Source organism: Delphinapterus leucas, chromosome 18, assembly GCF_059928025.1.
Source record: "Delphinapterus leucas isolate spDelLeu-1000000601 "Yukka" chromosome 18, BTC_Dleu_Yukka2, whole genome shotgun sequence".
Lineage (NCBI taxonomy): Eukaryota > Metazoa > Chordata > Mammalia > Artiodactyla > Monodontidae > Delphinapterus > Delphinapterus leucas.
The window spans coordinates 46,037,210-46,061,455 of NC_143146.1; the positions used below are offsets into that span (position 1 = coordinate 46,037,210).

General features: G+C 36.1%; 2 protein-coding genes across 4 annotated transcripts in view; both read right to left on the reverse strand.

Moving 5' to 3' along the window:
• Positions 1–24,246, reverse strand: part of TDRD3 (tudor domain containing 3) — a 201,424-nt gene that overhangs the window by 6,009 nt on the left and 171,169 nt on the right. The gene's annotated exons all lie outside the window — the stretch shown is intronic.
• Positions 7–23,673, reverse strand: LOC111167869 (trimethylguanosine synthase-like). Its single transcript, XM_089899469.1, is given in 6 exon segments — positions 7–7,871; positions 7,873–8,672; positions 8,675–9,121; positions 9,124–9,176; positions 9,178–9,433; positions 9,436–23,673. Coding segments are annotated over 6 exon segments (2,652 nt in total). The 5' UTR covers positions 10,343–23,673; the 3' UTR covers positions 7–7,682.

A 24,246-nucleotide genomic window follows, 5' to 3' on the forward strand; every position in this document is an offset into this window, starting at 1 on the left:
CTATTTGCAAAGAGTAGTGATTTAACATGTTCAAAACAGTTCCAAGTTTCCTACATTAAATACATTTTATGGTCCCCATTTTGATATACCCTCTTAGAAGCTGCCCTGGGATTCACATCTGTCAACTTTTATAATAGTAGGCGGCAGGGGAAAGAAAAAAAAAGGCAAGGACATTGTTAAAACTCTTTTGGTCCTTGTTAATAGAAGGATGAAATTTATAGTAGTAACATTAGAATCAAATTTAATTCTAGAAAAGGAAATTATTTCCACATAATATTATGGTTATCTCCTCAAATGACCTGACACAATGTGGTGAAAACACAGAAAAGCGAGCAATGTAATACAAGTTTAATTGAATATTTGGGCTTCTAAATATTTCCAGGTATTTATCATGGAAAGGGGTTTTAGTAAGATATGGAAAAGGGATTGAGGAGCCAGAGAATGTTCACCAGCTGTTTGTCCTCATCTGATGAAATCTCCAACATCGTTAAGAACCTTACATCTAGAGACGGGAAAAAAATAATGGATTGGAATGAGGAGAGAAATACAATTTACATATAAAGAAAGCTTCATGCAAGACACAGCAATCGCCACAGTAAGACGCAAACTGTTTTCTTCTCATATTCTTTCTTACTAAGGGGGTAGAACCAGCAACTCAAGGAATGGCATGGATAAATTAGTATAAGCAGAATAAACAGCAGAAACAGTATAGTTAATTACAATATTTGAAAAGGACTTAGAAGCAACAGAAATGTAGCCAAAAGCCACACTGGTTTCTTACTGAGTGCTGCCACCCTGTTATTTTAGTGTTTTAAATTAATGCAGCTGTGAAGTATGTTCCCTTCATAGAGAGAAAAAAATTGGCTCTCATTTTTGTTTATGAAAGAAACAGTATGTATTTCAAAAGCAGAGTTTAAATTCCAGCTGAATTATCAGAGCACAATAATTTGCATGATTTAGGAAATTTATCCTATTTCTTCCTCTTCCTCCTTAATCGTTGAATCTTCTGTCCCAAAAGATTGCTTTCCTTTGACCCTAAAAGCAAATGGAGTTATATGAAAGACTGAGTTCTATTCTTTAATTTTTACAGATCAACTATTGCAATTTTACTTGATGCAAGTAGAAAGATGCTATGATAATTTGATGAAATCCTATTATTTAGAAATGATATTTAATATTTGGCACGAACATATCACTCATTAATAGGCATTCTCCACAGTATTCTTAAGAACCATTATCTCCATTTTATATAAAGGACACTGAAGTCCAGGAAAGCTTTGTGACTTTGCCCTAATACTTCGAAGATAAATCTGAGTTTTGATTCAGACACTGATATTTAAATCCTTAAGTCTCAGTCTGCATGTAAAAGAAATAAACTAATTGCCCAAAATTAATGATCACCCTTAAGGGGCCATCATCACCTAAATAAGAGAATAGAGAAATCTGACAAAATATCTGTCATAACTCAATAACAACATTTTAGAGACAAACTTCCAGATTAGTTCTCCTCTCTCTATGCCCCTTTCATTAATAATCAATCTCAAAATGGTTAGAAGTATCAGATATTATGTCTATAATTTAGTAAAGCAATCAAGATGCAGGAAGAAAAATTAAAGTGCTCAGGAAAGAAGAGAAATATTTTTTTATTAATATGGTCACTGCTCTGAATGATTATTGTCAAATCTTATAGCTAAATTTGAAAAGAAACTATTTATTTTTATGACATATGACATTTGCAACTGTGCATATTAAGTGAGAAGGATAAAAATATGTTTGCTGCTGTAGAAGGTGAAGTAATTATTCTAGGAATTAGAATGGAATATTATTATTCTCCACACCCAGCTGCAAAACTGGTTAGAGGACATCTAAAAACCTATATACTTTATCAATAAAATATAGTATTAAAGGTAGGACACTACATTTACTGAGTGAGTGACCTGGATTTATATAATAAATATGACATTGCTATTTGAAAAACTATCTCTACTGTTTAAAAGAATCTCAGACTATACTAGCCATAACCGATTAAATGGTTCTATAGGGATGACCAACCATGAGATTTCTTTCACATTATTTGATGTCTTCACAATTATTTTATACAAAATGGAAGCAAAAAATAAAAATAATTCTGACAGCTTGGTTTTCAGTTGTCAAAGGCACAATCTTCCTCTTTTAACTTTGAAATATTCTTCCCACAGAGTAGTCGGGGGCAAACCTGGTTACCCACAAAAATCACTTCATACAGTTTAGAGCTAGTAATTTTTAGCACTGAATGAGCACCTCTTTCCATATAACACGCAGCTCAATTTAACAGATCAGTTTATTTGGAGTCATCTTTGAATGAAATTTGTACCTTTATCTTCTTCCCTTAGTTTCACTATTCTGTAACGGTTTTAGAGCTAAAAAAAATTTTTAACTTCACAGTTCATGAATATTTAAAAAAAATCTGACAGTATTTTGAGCTGGCACAGCCCTGGAAGGCTATCTGGTCTGTCCCCTTAGATTTGACAGATGAGGAATCTCTAAACCCAGAGAGGTGATTTTCCCAAGTCACAGAGCTCACTAGAGGAAGAGTCCAGACCAGGGCCATTTTGTTTCTAACTCAGACAAGGTTCTTTAAAAGACTGGTGATAACGTTCATAAAAATGGAGCTGACCAATGCCATCTTCACCAAAGCTTTTGAGATTCAGAACCATTTTATTGGGACTCAGATTTTTGCTCACCATGCTATCAGATTTACCTGGTTTTAAAATACTAAATAAATAATATTCAAAATGCACCCTCTTTTATGCCAATATTTAGTAGTTTATTACTCCTTTTAATGAAAAGATACATATGCAATAATCATTGTGACACCAAACATGAATGAAGTGATATGTTGAAAGGAAAAAAAGAGTCACAGCACCAATGCAAAAAGGAGATACACAACTTCACCTATAAAACACATTTGATGGGTCACAACTACACCTTTCCTGCATATCATTTTTAGCCTCTCGTTAGCACAAACTACATCTTGAGTGAGAATACAGACAAATACATTATTTCCTCATTTATAAATGAGCTGTTGGAAAAGCTCATTGTAAATCAGTTACTTCGAACCTGGAACATACTTCAGTAGGAGGTATGAAACACATTTAAATACAGGTCAGGTTCTCTGTTCCACAAATAAAGGTGATGTGCAGATAAGCATATAAACCACCACTCTAAAGAAGGTGGTGGATCTGGTGGTTCTCAACTGGGAGTGATTTCCCTACCCCACAGTGGGGGGGCGGGAGAGGTAGCCAATGTCTGGAGACATTTTTGGTTATTACAAGTTGAAGGAGTAGGTGGGGGGAGTTGTTACTACATCCAGTAGGTAGAGGCCAAGGATGCTCTCTAGGCAAATGGACGAGGAGGAAACTTCCTATTCCTAAGTGCCAGGACAGCCTGGAAAATAATTCTGAAATTCAGGAAGTTTGGGTTTGCCACCCTTTCCCTTTTCCTTTTTGGATATTTCTTCTGCCTCTGTCTCTAATGCCTAAAAGCTGCGTTTATGGAACTTCTGTGGGGAGGTCTCTATTCGCTGACAATACTATGCTTTCCTCTGCTTCAGCAACATGTTCATGCTTACTTAACTTACTGAATTGCCTTATCTTACATTACCATTTCTTCAGCATTTTTGCACAGTCATGACTTTGTAAGGAGAAAACGATTATTGATTACTGGTGGGAGTAGGGAACAGGGATGGCAATTCTCTTCACAAAAAACTTGGAAAAACTTACTGATATTGTCACCTCTAATAGCTACTTTGTGTGAAATTTAATAACAATTTTTCTAGTCAGTTCCTTTTAACAATTTGCACAGTAGTCACAAAAACACAAGCCAGCATACAAAATGTATACAACGTACCCTCAACAATAATCCTTGAACTCTGAATATTTTGAACACTGAAATCTTAATGAGTACACATCTCCTTGAGTGATTCACATATGAACTACTTATGAATTTCCAGACCACCTTTGACTGTCTGGTTAACTTGTGTAGTCAGTTTATAGAAATAGCAACTAATTTTAATATAAAACCTAAGCAAACAATAATTTTAAAGACAAACCTGCTTTCCCAAAACATCATGTAATAAAGGCAAAATAGGGACAGTAAAAAGATCATTGGTTGCCAAGGGTTGGGGGGATGGAGGGATGAATACGCAAAACACAGTAAGATTTTTAGGGCTGTGAAACTATCCTGTATGATACTATTATGGTAGATACATGTCCCAATACATTTGTCCAAACCCAATGTACACCATGAGTGAACCCTAATGTAAACTATGGGCTCTGGAAAATAATGATGAGTTAATGTAGGTCTATCAATTGTAACATATGTACAACTGATAGATGGTGGGGGATGTTGATGAACGGGAGAGGCTTTGCATGTGTGGGGGCGAAGAGTATGTGGGAAATCCCGTACCCCTCTCAGTTTTGCTATGAATCTAAAACTCCTCTATAAAATAAAGTCTAAAACAAAAAAAAACAGGCTGTAAAGTAGGCCACATCAGTGGGATACTTTGCGCCTCATATATTGCTGATGTGGTAGATATTTGATGAAATATTTGTTGACCTGCCTTATTAAAATGGCACATCTTGATCCATTCAGATTCTTCCTGTGGTTATCCGTAACTAAAATATGAGAATTAAATTTCTTTCACCCTTGGGATGCCATCAGCATTAATTAATGTATGAAAACCACTTTGAAGATTATTGAGCTCTCTGAATTGGCTCTAGGTTGTATATAATTTTGATTATACCTTGGATATTCATAACATTTCCTCTTGGTTTCCACTGGAAAACTCTGACCTTTGATTTTACTTTTTAGTCCAAGTAATGAAATAAAGTACCTCTGCCCCATTCAAAAACAAAAACAAAAATTCATGTAATGGATTCCAATGGTAGAACTTAAAATATTTTAAGTAATCTATTTTAGGTCAATTATACTAATATTCTATTATATTAGAGCAACTGAAAATTGGAGAGTAATAAAGTAATTGAAGATTATGGATAACAGCTGTGCCTACAGGAGTCAAGTATTATGATTAACACTGAACCTTAGTTTACCAATTATTCTTGTTTAAAAATATATTCCAATTCCATATTTACAACTCCACCCCAAAATAAACTGGGTCTGTCTGTGATAGCCTGGAATCACAGACTACAAAACAGACAGTTTCTGTAAAGAACAGTTAGTCCAAAAAACTAAGAAACTATAATTTGCTCAGGTAATTAGTACCATAGCCTGAATTAGTAGGTCTTCTGATTCATCGTCCTGTCTGCCCTTCACACTATGCTTCCAAGTAATGAGGACAAGAAATACAGACACAGTGAATGCCAGAATTGGAAGAGGATTTGGGGATAATCTAATTGAGCAAATTTAAAATTTAAAAATCATCATTATCATCATCTATTTTGGGGGTAAATGTGACACTCTTCTTTCAAATGAAATTTTATACAGAATTCCAATATAAAATAGATGGGCTCAGGTTACAGTGGGTGTTTTTACATGTGTATGTGAGCAGTATCCCCTTGGCTTTCTCTTCTTTAGTTCTTCCAAGTTCTGTAACCCCTAAAGCACAAAAACTAAAACCCAACCTGGTTCAACCTCTGCTGTACACTAGGAACCAGCTAGGTTGAGTGGCTTGATTAATATAAGAAAATGAGCTGCTGAAAGAACAGGAATGGGAACATAGGCCCCTGACTCAGTTCAGAGACCGTTGTCTTTGCGTTTTATCACAGGGAAAATCTAAACCCTGCCTTTGACGTCTATGAATTAAATTTCTCATTTGACAATACAAACTCACCTTCTATACCTAAATGGGGAAAAATAAAAATCTCAGGCTTCATTAAACATAAGCAAAATAAGCAAATTTTATGCTAATAAACTAATTTATCTGTTTTTGAAACTTTGAGTGAAATAAGATACCATTTTAGAATAAAGTGTAATGCAGAATTATAATCCCTCTTTCCCTCAGAGCAGCTCTAAGATAATCTGTTTAATATACCACGTCCGGTAATAATTTATTTTAACCAAATATTTTGTGGCAGAAAAAAACCCCACACTGCTACAAGTAAAAGAATGAAATTAGAACACTCCCTAACACCATACACAAAAATAAACTCAAAATGGATTAGAGACCTAAATGTAAGACCAGAAACTATAAAACTCTTAGAGGAAAACATAGGAAGAACAGTCTTTGACATAAATCACAGCAAGATCTTTTTGATCCACCTCCTAGAGTAATGGAAATAAAAACAAAAATAAACAAATGGGACCTAATGAAACTTAAACGCTTTTGCAAAGCAAAGGAAACTATAAACAAGACGAAAAGACAACCCTCAGAATGGGAGAAAATATTTGCAAAGGAATCAACGGGCAAAGGATTAATCTCTAAAATATATAAACAGCTCATGCAGCTCAATATTAAAAAAACAAACAACCCAATCAAAAAATCAGCAGAAGACCTAAATAGACATTTCTCCAAAGAAGACATACAGATGGCCAAGAGGCACATGAAAAGCTGCTCAACATCACTAATTACTAGAGAAATGCAAATCAAAACTACAATGAGCTATCACCTCACACCAGTTAGAATGGGCGTCATCAGAAAATCTACAAACAACAAATGCTGGAGAGGGTGTGGAGAAAAGGGAACCCTCTTGCACTGTTGGTGGGAATGTAAATTGATACAGCCACTATGGAGAACAGTATGGAGGTTCCTGAAAAAACTAAAAATAGAATTACCATATGACCCAGCAACTCCACTACTGGGCATATATACCCAGAGAAAACCATAATTCAAAAAGACACATGCACCCCAATGTTCATTGCAGCACTATTTACAACAGCCAGGTCATGGAAGCAGCCTAAATGCCCATCGACAGACGAACGGATAAAGAAGATGTGGTACATATACACAATGGAATATTACTCAGCCATAAAAAGGAATGAAATTGGGTCATTTGTAGAGACGTGGATGGATCTAGTGACTGTCATATAGAGTGAAGTAAGTCATAAAGAAAAAAACAAATATCGTACATTAACGCATATACGTGGAACCTAGAGAAATGGTACAGATCAACCGGTTTACAGGGCAGAAACAGAGACACAGATGTAGAGAACAAACGTATGGACACCAAGGGGGGCAGTGGCGGGGGTAGTGGTGGTGGTGTGATGAATTAGGAGAGTGGGATTGACATATATACAGTAATATGTATAAAATGGATAACTAATAAGAACCTGCTGTATAAAAAAATAAAATTTAATTTAAAAAAACACACCGATTCAAGACAAGAAACAAAATCGGATTCAAAATCTAATTACTAAGCAACTGGTCCAAAATGCATGGCTGAGAATATGTTTTTTTTTTTTTCTTCCTTTCACTGCCATTTTAATAGAAAAAGAATATAAACTTCTATATTACAAAATATATTTCATATTTTTTTCAACAGAAACTTAAAAAACACTAACTTTATAAAATAAATGGATATTTAAAAGCAAATTCCAGATGGTACTGCATCAATGTGGGGAAAAAGTGTATTAGGGTACAAATACCCATTTGACTATGGGTACAAAGTATCAGTGAATACAGAGAAGGAATTCCAAGTGAATAGTGTTCTGACCGCTATGATCTTTTGATCTCTATACCACCTCACTTATGATTCAGAGGCTGATCTGCGGATCAGTTCCCCCAAATAAGCAGTGATTGCCTTCAATCTATTATTTAAGTTTTGTTCTATTTCCACTTGCCCTCCAGGCCCAGCCAAGGACGCCACCTGGTCGATATTAGCATTTCTTGGAAGAAAATAAATGATATTATTAGTGATCTTCTGGGAAAGTCTGAAAAATTTCTAAGCCATCAGGAGACATCATGGTGCTGATGTCGAAGATCTTGGCGGTGGTGTAGTGTGGTCCTCCCCAAGGAGGGCTGAGAAACACGACATCAGCCTTTAAACGAGAAGCCAGCTGCAGGAAATCTCCAGAGATGAACTTAATCTTGTCCGCTACCCCATAAATTTCTGCATTACTGTGAGCAAGATCTGTCTTAACAGGATCAATATCAATGGTGATCACTCTCTTTCCTGTTAAGGCAAACTGAATGGTATTTCCTCCAACTCCACAAAATGCGTCGACTACGGTGTCACACTGGAAGGACGGGCTGACCCTACCAGCAATGTGCTCAGCGATGTCGGGTGTAACTGAAAACCAGCCCTCTCTGTCTAATCTAATCCCATCGTCAAAGGGAGAGAAGAGCCTGTATCTCTGGGCCTAGTACTTTGCCAGCTCGGGCACAGCAGTGATCTCAGGAGGCAGACCAATTCCCTTTCTTTTCTTGCTCTTCTTCTTCTTTTTAATTTCAGCTTCGGTTTCTACCTGAAGACGGTCTGGTGCAGCCTGGGTGGGGCAGTCACCCTCATCTGTCACTGCTGCTTCTGTGCTGTCCCTGTCAGTTTTCTCTGTTCCCACTTCCCCAGCTGGAGACATGGCACGACGCTTTCCAGGTTCTTGCTCACTCGTCTCCGGTGGGTCATCCCCTTTTTCAACAGACACTTCTTGTTCCTCTGAACCACTGCTTGTGCAAGTATCTTGCACGTTGTTATGAGAAACTGACTCCTGCAATGCTTCCTCATCCATTGGTTCATTACCCATTTTAGGAATTTTTCTACCTTACTCAAAGTTTTGCTTTTCTTGAAAAAAGTTTTTCCTGGCTCTTCAGTGAAGAAGATGTGTTTGTTTTTCGTATTGATTTGTCTTCTCATGTCCAAGTACTTTGACTTGTACTTCACATTCTTGTGTGGATACCTGACCCGCCGGTGACTGAAATTTGAAATTCCACCATATTTTTGTCCTGAGCCATGCTTGAATCCTACAAGGGAACCGTCGACATCAAAGTCTGAATCTGGGTTTTCATCGATGTCCAGTTCGTGGCTCCTCTTGAATTTGCTTGGCTTCTGTTCAGGTGGATCTTTGCCATTCTCATCTCCATCAGTGCCGATGAGGTGTGGTCTGTCTTTGATTGTGTTTGCTTCTGATGACTCTTGTGAATCCTGAGCTGGTTGGCTTGTGCTTCTGTTCCCAGACAAGGTGCTTTCCTTGTTCCTCCATTACATGGTTCCCTTTGGCCCTAAGCAAGGCATTCTCTTCTGCTGTCCATCACAACTCACAGAGGGATCTAATTGGCTCTGTTCTACATTCTCTGAATTCAGACTTATATTACTAAGTCCATCAAGAATTTCATTATGATCTTTATCACTTGAACTAGAGCTTTCACTATCCATTGATGAAGATGGAGAAGAAAGTTCATCTGCTTTCGTGCGATTTTCGTCTTTCTTGTTGTCAACTACTGTTTTAGACACACAAGTATCTGTATCACAGCTTTGTGAAACATCAAAAGTCCAACCCTGGCTTCCCAATACTGAAACTGTTCCAAATAATACCAATACAGCTGGCTATAATGCTGCTCCCATTCCGCCTTTGTATTAGGGATGTTCCAGGGTTCTGAGGACGGCGTCTGACCTGCATGCTTTTCTTGCCAGCTTTGCCACAGCAGTTCCCCCTGGTATTCCTTCCAGTACTTCTTCCAGAGCTCTGTAATTTCCAGCTGTGGAGATAATGTGTTTTCAGCAGGAAGATTCTCACCTTCAATGTCTTTTTCGGTGCGAAGTTTATACCTTCTGGTGTTCTCATCCTCAGATGAAGATGGATCATCTGAAGCATCTTCCTCACATTCTCGTCTCCAAGGTTCCCTCTTAATTTCATCTCAGTACTCCTTTTGATGTTTTTTCTCCTTTTTAACTTTGTTTCTAGTATTCATAGATACCTCAAAATTCTTATGTGCAGAAACCCTACCAAACTGAAGTGGCAGTCCCATACTTCTCATGAGTTCAGCCTCAGAATCAAGTTCACTTTCATCTGGGCCTACGTCTTTGCTGTCACGGGACTCTGCAGTGCCCTGGGAACGACCACCTTCTTCATCTTCTGTAGCTTGCTCTCCTGCACTGTTGCCATCGTCTTTAACGTAGTAGCCTTTTAATCCCAAACTGCACAATTTCCGATCTTCCACAAGCGCCCTGGAGCAGAGGCAGAGGATGCAGGAGCCCTCCCGCAGGTCTTCAAGGAAGAGACACATCTCCACCCCGGAGCTCCACTTCTCGCAGTACGTCGTAGCGCCGCAGAGGAGGCGGCCACGCGGCAAACGGCGCCGGAAGGCCTCCCAGCCGCTGTTCCGCTGCTGGGGACCAAGGGGAGGACTGGAGGCGCGCCTGGCTGCCAGGGAGGAACGGCAATATAATGTTTCAGGAGAACTCTGAGACATTTCACTGTGTTCTGATATTCTCTTTTTATTAAAGAGGATATTCTCTAAAGTTACATAAGAATTAGGTAAGGATTATTGATGATTCTATCAGATATTAGGAAATCATCTGAATCCCTACCTCAAGGGTTTTATTCTGTACTCTGCCAACTAAAGCACTACCTAAATAAGACAACTAAACTTTAACATGGAAGAAAACTGGATGTTTCAATGACAGTTAAAGCAAATACAGTACTATCCACCATTGTCTTTCCTCTAACATCGTTAAGATCTTCTACTATTTAATACAAAGTAAACAAGCTATTTTTGGCAGCTTAGACACTCAAGAAAATGCAACTCAACATCAAAAGGCTGCATCCATATTTCAACTAGGAGAATATAATACAAAAAAGAGACTAGAAAACGTCACCCTTTTCAAACTTCAAATAATAAAAGTACTGATACTCTTCCATTCAAAAACACACCCAACTTCCTTTAAAACTTGGAACAGAAAAAAGGGGAATGATTATTCTACTATGTGCCTGGCATTTTATCTCATTTAATCCTTGCAACAATGCTTTGAATTACTTAATCTCATCCTTCTACAGATGAACAAGCTAAGGCTCAGAGTAACTTACCCAAAGTTATGTAAGTGGCCATGCTTCAGTAAGACCCCTGGGCTGTCCACTCCAAAGTTCTTTTCATGGCATCACATAGTGTATATTTTACATTTCTTGCTTCAGACAGTTTTGCTTATTTTTTTCTAATAGCTGGCTAAAGATTAATTTTAAATAAGTAGATGGCTTCTGCCCTGAGGCTAGTACAAACAACATTTTATGGTCAGCATCTTTGTTGAAATGCCTTAGTGAAGTCCAAAGAATGAATATATGATTTGTAAAAATGTGTACCTCTCTCCAACTCATTTCCTCTTTTAAAGCTAAAGGTTAAATAGATTCCAAAGCTTGTCCAGAAGTCAGGGTAGGAAGCATATTTCTGCTCCAAAAGGTGCCAATCTACTCAGATTTCCTTGAGAGATACCTTATCATGGCATTGGTATTTAAGACCTCAGTCTGTTAGGTCAGATCTGAGTCTGAGTTTAGACTCCACCACTTCCTACATGTGTTACTCAACTTCTCTACGTCTCAGTTTTCTCACACAGACAGCAGTAATCAACTCATAGGTTTACAAGGAGCATTACATGAGATAATACCCAAAAAGAGTTTAGCAAATAAGCCATATATGTTGTCTATTATTCTGAATTAAGTAATTCTTTGACAGTAATATATACATGCTCACTTCAATTAAACTATCAAGGCTCACAGATTTTGCTAAAAATCAGGTTTGCTGTAAGAATATTCCTCAAATTGCTTTGGTCAGATAAGGAAAGTGGAAAAGCCACTGAAGAAAATGAAAGAGCCAATGCAAGGAGAAAGACTCTTGTCACCTGCTTGCCTTTTATTTCTTCAGAAATTTTAAAAACATCTGTACACAAAAACTAATAATTTCACATTATAAATCATTCCATTGTTACCACTGTTTTTGTTTCTTTTAGGAAGAGGTCTTCTTTTTTAATTATAGAGAAAAAGGGCAAATAAAACAAAGAAAAGGAGAAAATTAGCAAAGACACATTACTGAAAATGATTAATCAAAAGTTAAAGATATTATTTGCCTAAAATATGAATATTTTAAGAAAAAGCTAAAAATAAACGTGATTAACCTCTTTGAATATCTTGCCTTAATACCAAGACCATACCCTTAAAATTTTATCAAATGCCATAAAAAACAGAAACACTATTTAAACAGCAGAGGTATAGCAATGATGATTAATAATGAAAAATGCTTATCTATGCCTGTTGATATGTTTTCAGGTGATTGCCTATAAATTACCCTTGCAAAAGCAACTGCTTTCCCAAATATGCTAATTGAGCAAATATGTTTTAGAATATTTTACGGTTAAAACTTATGAGCACTAATCACAAGCGGTTAATCATTTCACTCCCTCATAAGTTATACTATTTTTACATCTTAAATTTGTAACTAATACAATATACTTTAAGAATGAATTAACTAATTCTTTCTCTGAAAGTAATAATTAGCACATCATAATGCCAGACTGCTTTTTATTCTAAAACAGTCAGCCCAGTACATTTTATGTAACTGACCACTTGAGACAAGTACTTATGGTATGCTTCAGTGACCTGTAATACAGACTAAAGAAACAGAATTAGAAAAAAAAAACTCCATGTCAAATTGATAAAATACAGGCCAGATCTTTGCCATTAAAAAGTACTGAGTGTTGGAGTAGGGAAAGGAGACGACTTGACATGCTTTATATAACTTTAAGAAAAGGTTTGCAATATCTAACAGTACAGAAAATAAAATCATTTGCTAATGTTTTCACCCCTAAGGAACATAAGATTGACAGGAAAAGAATTAAAATTTTGACTCTTATAGCAGCTATATATGATTATTTATAGTTATTTATAAATTTATAGTTATCTATAAGATTACAATGTAATAATCATTTTCACATTTAAATCCCATACATACCCAGCAACCCATATTAACAATGTCTGCATAATGAAATAAAATGATTTATCTTTAGTGAAACATAAAGAAAATATGTTTAAAAGTCCTTATCAATTATCAGGCTAGTTAATAAAAGCTGTAGTTTAAGAATTGTGAGGTGCCCCAGGAGTCAATGATCTGATCTACAAGGTACAAAATTCATCCCCACACATCACACACAGGTGGTGTGATGGTTCTGTCTCCTTCAAATAAGTGGTGAAGGATGCTAAGGCTTTCTCAGGCAGCCAACCCCACTCCTTTGTATCCTTCTCTAGAAAGTGCAAACTACCCGGGCTTTCTAGTTAAGCCTATGTCCTTTGCCATATGGAAGATTTTAAATTATTTTAAAACAAGTATTATGCCTTTCTCTTAGTCTTCTATTTTGTAAAATCAAAAGACTCAGTTCCTGGAATCATTTGTCAAATACCATTTTTTCCACTATCTCCCATCATCTTGATCATATTTTCCTTTATACATTTTAATATTTACTATTCTATGTAACCTAGTATTCAGAATAATATTGCATGTATGGTCTGCTTGCAACATAATACTACTATTTCCCATGATGAGCAAACTCTATATAATAATCATTAGTGCAATCTGACCTCGCTTTAATGTTTTTAGCAGCTGCTTGATCATTACTTGCTCATACTGTACTTGTCATCAAACGAAATGTCTATAACCTACTCCCAGGTCTATTTCATTGTATATTTGAAGAGAATTATTTTCCCAACCTAAAGTTTTAAATTTAACTGTAATTGAATATATGCACTATTGAAAGATACTACTTTGGCATAGTGTTATCATTGGTGTGTTCTGAATAACTATATAATATTAAGTCAGTTTTTCTAAAATAAAATTATCTTGGTAATTTGTTAGTTTTTTTTTTTTTTTGCCTAGTGGAAACTGGAGGATTACCACCTAAAACATACATGGGTGGCTAAAATGTAGTTTAACCCTGAAACTAGATTCCAGTGAAATTTAGAAGATAAAAGGAGATTCACAGTATAAGATTAAGCTCTTAGGAATAGAACTGTAGGTTAAAGGAACAGGTTGATTCTTTTTCTGCTCTTTGTAAAATATTTTCTAGCCCCTTGAGAAATACCTCTTGCATAAACATCTTTGCTTCTCAATTTAAAATTCTCTAAATTTTAAGAGAGAATTAAGACTGAATGAACTAAATAGCTGATAGTTACTTTACCAAAACTGTGTATCACATATTGAGTACAAACTTACTGCTATGATGAAATTTTTATATACGTTATACAAAAAGTAGGTTGGTATCATTTATCTCCATTTACAGGTAAAGTGTAAAATCATGTGCTATGATGTCAGCAAGTCTGCAAACTGAACATCAGCTCTACAACTTACTAGCTCAATGATTTTAGGCAAGTTTCTTAATGGCTCTGAACTTGGATTTGTACTTTTTCATGTGTATTAAGTGGGAATACTAATAATTATTTCATAGGGTTCCTGTAGTTATTAAATCAGCTAACACAGACATATATGGTGCCTGGCGTATACGTTCTAGTTATAAGCAGGCATTGTATAGAAGGAACTCCAATCTTCACATTCTCAATCATTTATTCTAATTATTTCAATATGTTGGTAAAGATATAACATATCATCTTGCTGTTACCTAAGTATAAATTACTCTTAGTATGCTTAAATTTATGAGGTTTTTTCCCTCATGTTGAGATTTCAAAATGTTCGGTATATGAAGAGTTAGCTTTTTTTAAAAGAAATCATTTTCTTTCCAAGCTTAGCTTCTCTTCTCAATCATTTTTGATGGTTAGACTGTTGAAGAAAGAAAAGGTATCACAAAGCTTTTCTCCAAGAATAATAAGGGAGGTAAACTCATTTCCATCAACTTAGGTAAAGAAAAATTAGACAGTATATATCACCTGATTTAATTAAGGCTACTAAACGTATTATATTTTGCTGTAATAATACCATTTCTAGGTTTATTGAAATTCAGGAACCATGTTTTTAGTCACATGTAATTCCACACCTGAAAAATCTGAGATGTTCAATAGAGGCTGGGGGAACTGATAATATACTATGGAGAATAATTTGCTCATCATCATACCCAAAGGAAAAGCAAATAAATGTTTGTTCCTACTGAATATGTAAATATTCTTGTAGTTCAAGAATGAAGCTATTGTTCCTTCTCCATTCAGCCATGGCTGGAACAATGATGGTAAGAAAAAATCAGGAAGGTACAAAGTCTCTGCATTAGAGTCAAAAGATTTTCTTGGGTGCTTCAAATACCCAAGAAATAGATCAAAATCAAGTGCTTATACAAATAGATCAAAATTTACATTTTAAATACATCATAAAATTAATAAAACAAAATGGATGTGATATCATTTAGGTGCTACAGTTCTTACTGTAAAACACAAATTATCCACAATGCTTAATATGTACCTTCTAGAAAGTATTAAGGTAAAACAATTAACTTTTTAAAAATTCTAAATTCATCCATAAGATTATTTAAAGTGTACTCCTTTATGCAACTCGAAACTCCTTCCCCTTCCTCTCACTTTCTCCCCCACATACAATGTAAGCTGCTTATTAAAATAAAAAGTAAGGCAAATAGGTCCTCTGGACAAGAAGGGACAGTAGGCTACCAGTGATGGTGTCTATATTGTACAAGAATTGGTAACACTGAGAATTACTAATTAGGGCTTAATGAGAAATCAGTAAGAGGACTTCCCTGGTGGCGCAGTGGTTAAGAATCCGCCTGCCAATGCAGGGGACATGGGTATGAGCCCTGGTCCTGGAAGATCCTACATGCCGCAGAGCAACTAAGCCCATATGCCACAACTACTGAGCCTGCGCTCTGGAGCCCATGAGCCACAACTACTGAGCCCGTGTGCCACAACTAATGAAGCCCGTGTGCCTAGCGCCCATGCTCTGCAACAAGAAAAGCCACGGCAATGAGAAACCCATGAACCACAACGAAGAGTAGCCCCCTCTTGCGGCAACTAGAGAAAGCCCGCACACAGCAACAAAGACCCAATGCAGCCAAAAATAAATAAATAAATACATTTTTTTTAAAAAAAGAAAAATAAATAAGACTAGTAAAGTTTATGGTACTCCTTCAGAGTGTAAAATGCATGATAAAATAGTCAAATTTCACTTTCATTATCTATGGATAAGAGCAGCACAGTCTCTTAAAAGCTGTATTGAAATGAGGAGGAAAAGCCTGTCCAGGGTTAAACACTAATTTATGCAAAAGCCCCATTTTGACAAGAATCCTGTCAATGTCAAGCAGCACATACACAGACAGCAGGACAGGCTGAAAAGCTCTGTGTCAGAGCTGGGATGGAAGTCGCCAATTTATGAAGGCTGTTATAAACCATAGGATTTCAAAAGTGTGAAAGAAAATGATGGAAATTTTTATAACTTTGCAGGCAATACTATTAGCTTAAAGGGAATGCAGTTCTTTCACTTTATGAGAAAAACTAGTTTACTTTAAAAGACTTGTGAATTTTTCTATTAGGGCTATATTGTAAGACTCTTAATACAAAAGTCTGTTATCCTAGAAACATTCAAACAGAAAAGAAAACTTTAACAGGAAATATAAAAGGAAAAAAAATTAATTCAAAGAAAAAGATGGTACAAGGAAGCAGTTTCAGTTTCCTTCCCAACTCCTGATCTGGAAGTTCCAATCAGTAATTGCTGCGGCAGTCAAGGGTCAACAAATATTACTCTGAGGAAGTGAACAATAAGGGAGGCTGCTATTTCTAAATTCTTGAAGGAAAACTAAAGAAATGGAAACAAAAGTAATTAAGAACCTATGTGCCAGGCATTTCAATCATTTGATGACTGAACAAAATATTTATTGAGGAGCTACTATGTTCTTTAAGACAGCCAAAAGATTATGTATCTTGCCCAGGTTATGCTGGACTCTAAAATCCATGCTCTTTCCACAGATCCCAGTAGATACAGAGGCTGAAGGAGAGAATTGCCTATCATGTTAAACTTTTACAAGGCTTATATAAATAGATCAAAATCAAGTGCTTTCCATCTCATTTACATTTTAAATACATCATGAAATTATAAAACAAAATGGATGTGATATCACTTAGGTGTTATAGTTCTTACTATAAAACACAAATTCTTCACAATGCTATCTACTCTGAGCACCGCCTACTATGAATCACTCAATGAGAGAATGAACTACCCTGAAATGGCTACACTATCAATAAGCAGCTACTATACTTTAAATAAATTAGTGTTAAGTAAAGAGCTTAGAATAATGTTGGGTACAACATTAAGTGTTCAATAAAGTTAGCTATCATTACTCCTTCACAAGTGTCAAGTTCCATTCTTTATAATGTCACATACAACACAGTTTCTCTTTTATTGGTTTGAGTCAAGCAATTTGCATTATTCTAGTGAGTTACAGAGGTTGAGAACACATAAGGCTAAACGAGCCTTGATGTGGCACTCTACATTTACAAAGTGATTTTACAATTATTGGTGTCAATAACCAATGTAATACAAAAGTGAGGCTGAGAATCTGGTCAATTAGCAGAATGTTCATTTTTCTTCCAGTGAAGAAAGGAGCCCAGAGGCAATCTTCTTTACTGAGACAAATCCTACTAGCTTACCAAATACAGTACATTTGTCCTTCAATACCCATGAGTGACTGGCTCCGGGACTGCCCCATCATATCAAAATCTGTGCGTGCTTATATAAAATGGTACTATAGTATTTGCATATAACTGACACACACCCTCCTGTAGACTTTAAATGATCTCTAGATAACTTATAATATCTATTACAATGTAAATGCTATGTAAATTGTTGCCTGCATGCAGCGAAGTTAAGTTTTACATTTTGGAACTTCCTATAATTTTTTTTTTTTTAATATTTTTGATCCACGGTCGGTGGAACCTGTGGATACAGGGGGCTCACTGTAATTGTCTTTATGAAATTCATCCAACTTAGTGTCCCCCACCCTTGGTATCCACAGACATGGAGACTCTTCTGAAAAATATTACTAATGAGAAGGAAAAGTATAATAAAGCAGCAAAATTCACCAATACAAATATTTTCACACCAGATTTTTCCCATTAACTATTACATGTTCCAAGACATTTACCCTCAGAGGCTTAGATGAATACAAACAATTCTGCTTTGTATATGTAATTGGCAAGTCCCTAAATTTACCTAAGAACTTATAATACATTTTAAATAAAGGATGTTCATCAATTTCATAATTTGATAAACCTCATAGTATTGTTTCTGTTTAATGAGTGTTATCACATTCTGTGGCATAAACTTTGAGACAGATAACTTTCCTAAGCTCTCTTAGGAAAGTTGAAAGTAAGTTGTTGAGGCTCTTTTTTCAGAAATCTTTATCAATATTTTGGTATGGTAGCAATGAGAAAGGGCTGTCCACTTCAATAGCAGAATAAGAATATTCCATGGTAGCTTATAAATTAACTCTATGATTGTGAACAGCACGTGTTCTTAACTGGTTTCATATTTGGATTTTGTTTTATAGTTCCATAGCTAGACAACTCTTTATAACTGTCATACAAATATTATGATGAGCATTTAAAAATTTTTTTCCTTATTTAAATCTGTGTCCATGTTAGGAAAATCTCCTTCTGTAAATAGGTCAGTTAATAGAAAAGTCAATAGGTTAGGTTTTAAGAGATTAAACAGGAGTTTAAAAATTTTCTACCTTATTTTCTTCTTTTCTCTTTACTGAGATAAGCCACTCTAAATGAACATTTTAGTAACTATCACAATTTTTAAACAATGATCTATCTCTCACATGCTTGCACACTTGCACACCCAAACACACACAGGGTCACTGTGTCTTCGAATGTTCAAATACCTAATTAACATTTTTATCTATTTAATGTATCACTACCTGGAATGAAGATTAGCTCAAGAAGGCCTGAAACTTTTGTTAACATTCCTAGGATTATACTAATGTTACTAGCAAGAGCTTAAAGCCATTTTCACAGGGCATTTTCCAATACTGAATTCTGCTGAGGTCCTAGGGTAATAACATAGTCATTATGACTGTGCAGACTTTCAAATATCAGGTCCTTAATGAGAACCTCTACTGAAAATGGGCTGAGTGGTTAACTTGTTAGTTTCTACTTAATAAACTTGTAAAGTTCTTCTCATTTTTATATCCACTTAAACTTTTCCTGCAGCTACTAAAAGACCAGAAACTGAGAATGAACTCTCACAGAATGCTTTGCGCGTAAGTTTTACTAAGGGTTGAAAACTTCTGCTGTGAAAATACATTCTTGGTCAGCTTCTTCTCCCATTTTCCCGGGTGGTTTCTAAATCTTTACATCTCTCTTCAAAATTCCTCTCCTATTCTTGACCTCATTACTTTGAACAGATGACCTGCTTTTACTTGACAGAAAAGAGTTCATTAGTGAAGGATTATTCACCTTCCTTCCCTGAAACCCAGCTTACTCTCATCCACACCTATATTTCCTTCCTTCCTCTCTTCTCTTTAGTACTCCTCAACATACCCAAAGTCACCCAAAGTGATCGTACCCCACTTTCTCACCACAGCCTGGATTTTTTTTAATCCTTACACCTATTTTTACAACCTCTCTTTCTCTCTTTTCTTCACTCTGCCTTTGATGTAAACATGCTTGGATTTTCACCCTGAGCTCCTTTACTCCTTATTCTCTTCTTCTATCCTCTTTATCTTCACAACCAAGATCCTGTAAGTAGCCTAACCCTCATTTTCTTATGTCCCACTTACTGTCAAGAAACCACAAATTGTCATGCACATCCACCATTCCACTGAAAGTGCATTCTACAGTTATAAGAACCTGTCGATTGCCAAATCCAACAGCCACTTTTCAATTCTCACCTTCCTTGACCTTTCCAGCATTTTATACTGTGGATTAAGCATCCCTCCCCATCTGCCCAACCCCCTGTCCTCCTAAACTACAGCTACTTCTCAATGTCCCTTCCTACCCCTCGGCTGTGAAATTCCCTGGAAGTTGACCCTTGCCTTCGTCTTTTCTCTTTTTACACACTTTCCTTTTTCTTTTTACACACAATCTCACCCATACTCTTTACTTTTGCCTAGACTCTGACGACTCCAAAGTCCCCATCTCTTGCCTTAACTATTGCAATAACTGGTCTCCTTGCTCTCTGCTTTCACTGAAACCCATTTTCTATACCACAGGAAATAATCTCTTAAAGCAAAATCACATCATGACGCTCCCCTACCCCAAATCCTTCATTGGTCCCTATTCTCAGATATAAATATTCCAACTCCTTACTGTAACCCACTTGACTCCCCATCCTTCAAACCACCTGCCTTTGCAGCCAGCCTCATCTGCTGACACTTGCTACACCCAACCTATACTGCTGCCAAAATACCTCACCCTACCATGCCCTCCTACACTCTTTGCTATTCTCTCACACATTTTTTTCCCAAGCTAAGTCCTTTAAAACTTTCGAGACTCACATTAAACTTCATTCATTCAGATTTAACAAGTACTTATTGAAAGCCTTATGTTTCAGGGACTGTTCTGAATGCTCAAGTATTAGCTGAGACAAAGTCCCTGTTCTCACATTGCTTTCACTTAGGGGTTGGAAGGAGGGGCAGGATATGCAGAAAATAGAGCAGGCAAAGGGGATAGAGAGTTTGTGTGATGGCACACTGCTGTTTTATAACACGATAGTTAGGGAAGGCCTCGCCTCTTCTATGAGTCAGTTCCTGACTGAGTTAAACACGCTCCATCTATGGTGCTTTACTTGCTGGGCTCCTCTGCTAGTCTGACTCTTTTAGTGTAGAGACTGCTCATCTATGCATTGCCATTGTCCAGCATGCAATCATTCTAAGGAAATGTGTTGTGCTGGGCACTGTTCTGGGTGGAGAGATAAAGTCACATAGTAAGTGCTCAAAAAGTTTTTTGAAACAGATTAAAATATATTTGAAATTATAAGTTAATAAGAAAACCTCAAATATAAAAATATCACTTTACAGTTAATATTTTAATAATGTATCAAAAAAAGGGACAAAGAGTCAAAGTATCATAATTATATACTAACATATTCCCAAAATTATGAATGTTAAGTAAGTACAGGCATACCTCTGAGATATTGCAGGTTTTGTTCCAGACCACTGCAATAAAGCAAATATCACAATAAAGGGAGTGACACTAACCTTTGGTTTCCCAGTGCATATCAAAATGTATATTTACACTACACTGTAGTCTTTAAATGTGCAACAGCATTATGTCTAAAAAAAACAAAGCATATACCTTAATTAAAAATTACTTTATTGCTAAAAAATGCTAACCATCATCTGAGCCTTCAACGGGTTGAAATCTTTTTGCAGTAGTAACATTAATGATAACTGATCACAGATCACCACAACAAATATAATAGTAAAGTTTGAAATATTGTGAGAATTACCAAAATGTGACACAGGGACACAAAGTGAGCAAATGCTGTTGGAAAAATGGTGACAGTAGACTTGCTCGACACAGGGTTGTCACAAACCTTCAATCTGTAAAAAAAATGCAGTATCTGCAAAGCGTAATAAAGTGAAGTGCAATAAAACAAGGTATGCCTGTACGGATTAAATAAACATTTCATAGGAGAAATGTATTTTGCTGTGCATTTGAAAGCACTTGGGAGAGACTGAATTCTGAAGTGTTCTGTGGACAGTGATTAAGAGAGAATTTTGCAAGGAATTGGAAAGTAGGTTGTATGGATAGACTGAATGAAGGTGGTAATTTGTATAGGTAAGTCTATTGGTTTAGTTGTAGGAGTATTTCATTTACTAATTATAGACAGGAACAAGTTCAAAGATCATGGTATTTTATCATGGAAAACCATAATCATGTTGTTGTTAACTTCACTGAAGGCAAAGGGCAAAATTAGAAAGAAGTTATGTTTTTATTCATATTTCTTTTTTTAAACTCCCATATTTTCAGATCCTTTTTGCAAATTTTAGGGATTTCTTTTTAAGACTAAAATTCCCTAATCATGATCAACTTTCTTCTTGCTAATTTTATTGCTTGCTGTTACTTTTTCAAATAAAAAATGTAATACAAAATTATAGAAAGTTTATAAAATTGAAAAATAAGTATATACACGTATACAGAGTCTGTACATAATTCTACTACACTAAAACAACCACTATTTTGAGGGCATTCTCAACTCTATAAATTGCTTTCATTCAGTCATCATAAATATTTCCCATGATATTACAGCCTTCATAATGATCTTTTATCACAGTTGTAAAATATTTCACCCAGCTGATGAATGATGCTTTATTTTACCATTCTTATTGTTAGGCATTTAAGTAGTTTCTAGTTTTTCCTGTTATTGCTGCAATGATCATCTCTCAGAAATTCACTTATTCCTTTGATCTTTCACTAGCAGAGATGAACAACTGTGGGATTGTTAAAGGGAATGAACACTTTAAAGGCTTGGAGAAAAATCAGAAAGATCACACCAATTTACACTGCCATCAGCAATGTATAAAAGTACTCGTGTCACTGCATCTTTGCCAGCATGAACATTATCATTTAATTTTTTCCCATTAATTCACACATTTAACACTGTTATTAATTGTTTCAATTTGCATTTGATTGCCACCAGAGTTCAATATTTCTAATTTTTAGTTAAGAAAGATGACACTGCTACTTCAGCAAGAAACCATATTGAGCATAAGTCAATGGTTCAAGGCTGTAAAAATAAAATAAAATAAAAATTTTAAGAAAGTTAATCTAATCATGACATGAGTAACTGTTATTGTGCTCCATGGTAATTAGGCATTAATGGCAAGCAGTTAACATAAGGGGCTATTATTACTATTATTGACACATAGCCAAATCAAGCATTCTTAGATTATGTGGGAAGGCTGGATCAAGTACAGCTACAAGCTCTCGTTATGGCCTCTTAAAGATCCCTTGATCTGAAACCAGACGTGATGCAGAAGGCAAATTCTCTTTCCTCCTTAGCTCCATGCAGGCTCTATCAACTGAGCACCCAGTAAAGACAACAGGTGTTATAAATTTAGTTTGACTGAGGGTAGGCTAGAGTTTACTGAGAATCAAAGATGAGGCCAAGTCAGATATAACTCAAAGAGCTGACCAAAGAAATGGCCACTAAATCCCTTGTCTCCTCTCTATGATTATTCCTCAACTTAGGATCTAGCTTATCAGAGAGATTTCAGAAGAAGTTTTAACTCTGAACTATTTCCATCTCCTTTCCCACAGAGAAAAAGAAAGGACAAGAGACACAATCATATTCCCATTTACCCAATCAACCTTACTAACTAATGGAGAAGTGATCTGGGTAACACGATTTAAGGGACTTCTGCCAACACTGTGCGAACTTCCATGCACTGGAGATTTTTCGACGTTTCTAAGTGCACAATTCTGAGAAGATTAAAGAAGAAAGGTGAGAGTGGGAAGGGTAAAAAGGGGCAACACAATCCACACTCTACAACGAAGATTAATTTAACCAGTCTGGTTTAATATTCTTAGAATACTTAAGTCTGAAGCATGCAGAGGACAGGAATAAGAGTTCCAATATGGAGAGGATACAGGGAAAAGCAAAAGTTGTTGTCATTTTGGGCTGCTTTAAAAATGCATAGCCAAGGATACCAGACTATGGAAGAACTGGGAAGAAGAAGGCCAGGTTATGATAATAAAATTTTAAATTTCTATAGACCTTGGGAGTTTACAAAGCACATTTCCTTTGATCATATTACTTAGTCCTCACAACAACCCTATACTGAAGCTGAGACCCAGAGACATTAAATAACTTACCCAAAGTCACATAGGTAGTAAGTGGCAGAGCCAGGACTCGACCCAGGTCTTCTGACTCCTTCTGTGCATTTCCAGCTCCCCTGGAGCTGAAGCAGGGGCAAAAAGGGAGGTGGAAGTAATTTGCCCAAGACTAGCCTTGCCCTCTCCCCTTCTTTCAAAGGCCAAGCAGAGCAGACATTTCACTCTCTCAGTGACCCCTTTTCATCAAATTCTTTCAGGATAAAGCACACAGAATCTGAAAATGTTCCTCACCCTCGGGTCCAAGAATGGCAACTGGCAGTAGACAATGTCAGAAGTATTTTTGCCATTTATGTGAAATTTATTGGAACTTCAAAGAATAGCAATTATCATTTCAGAAAGCAAAACTTGTTCTTATAATTGAAATTATTTAAAGCAGTTTGCTTAAAAAATTTTTGTTTAGCAGTTTAAGTCAAACCTTTTAAATTATACCATTATGAAAATTATTTTGAAAAATGCTTAAGAATCAAGATACCAAATCTACATTTAACCTACTCTGTGGTCATTTTTTTCCCTATCTTAAATACCTTCCCTCAGTGATTAATTTCA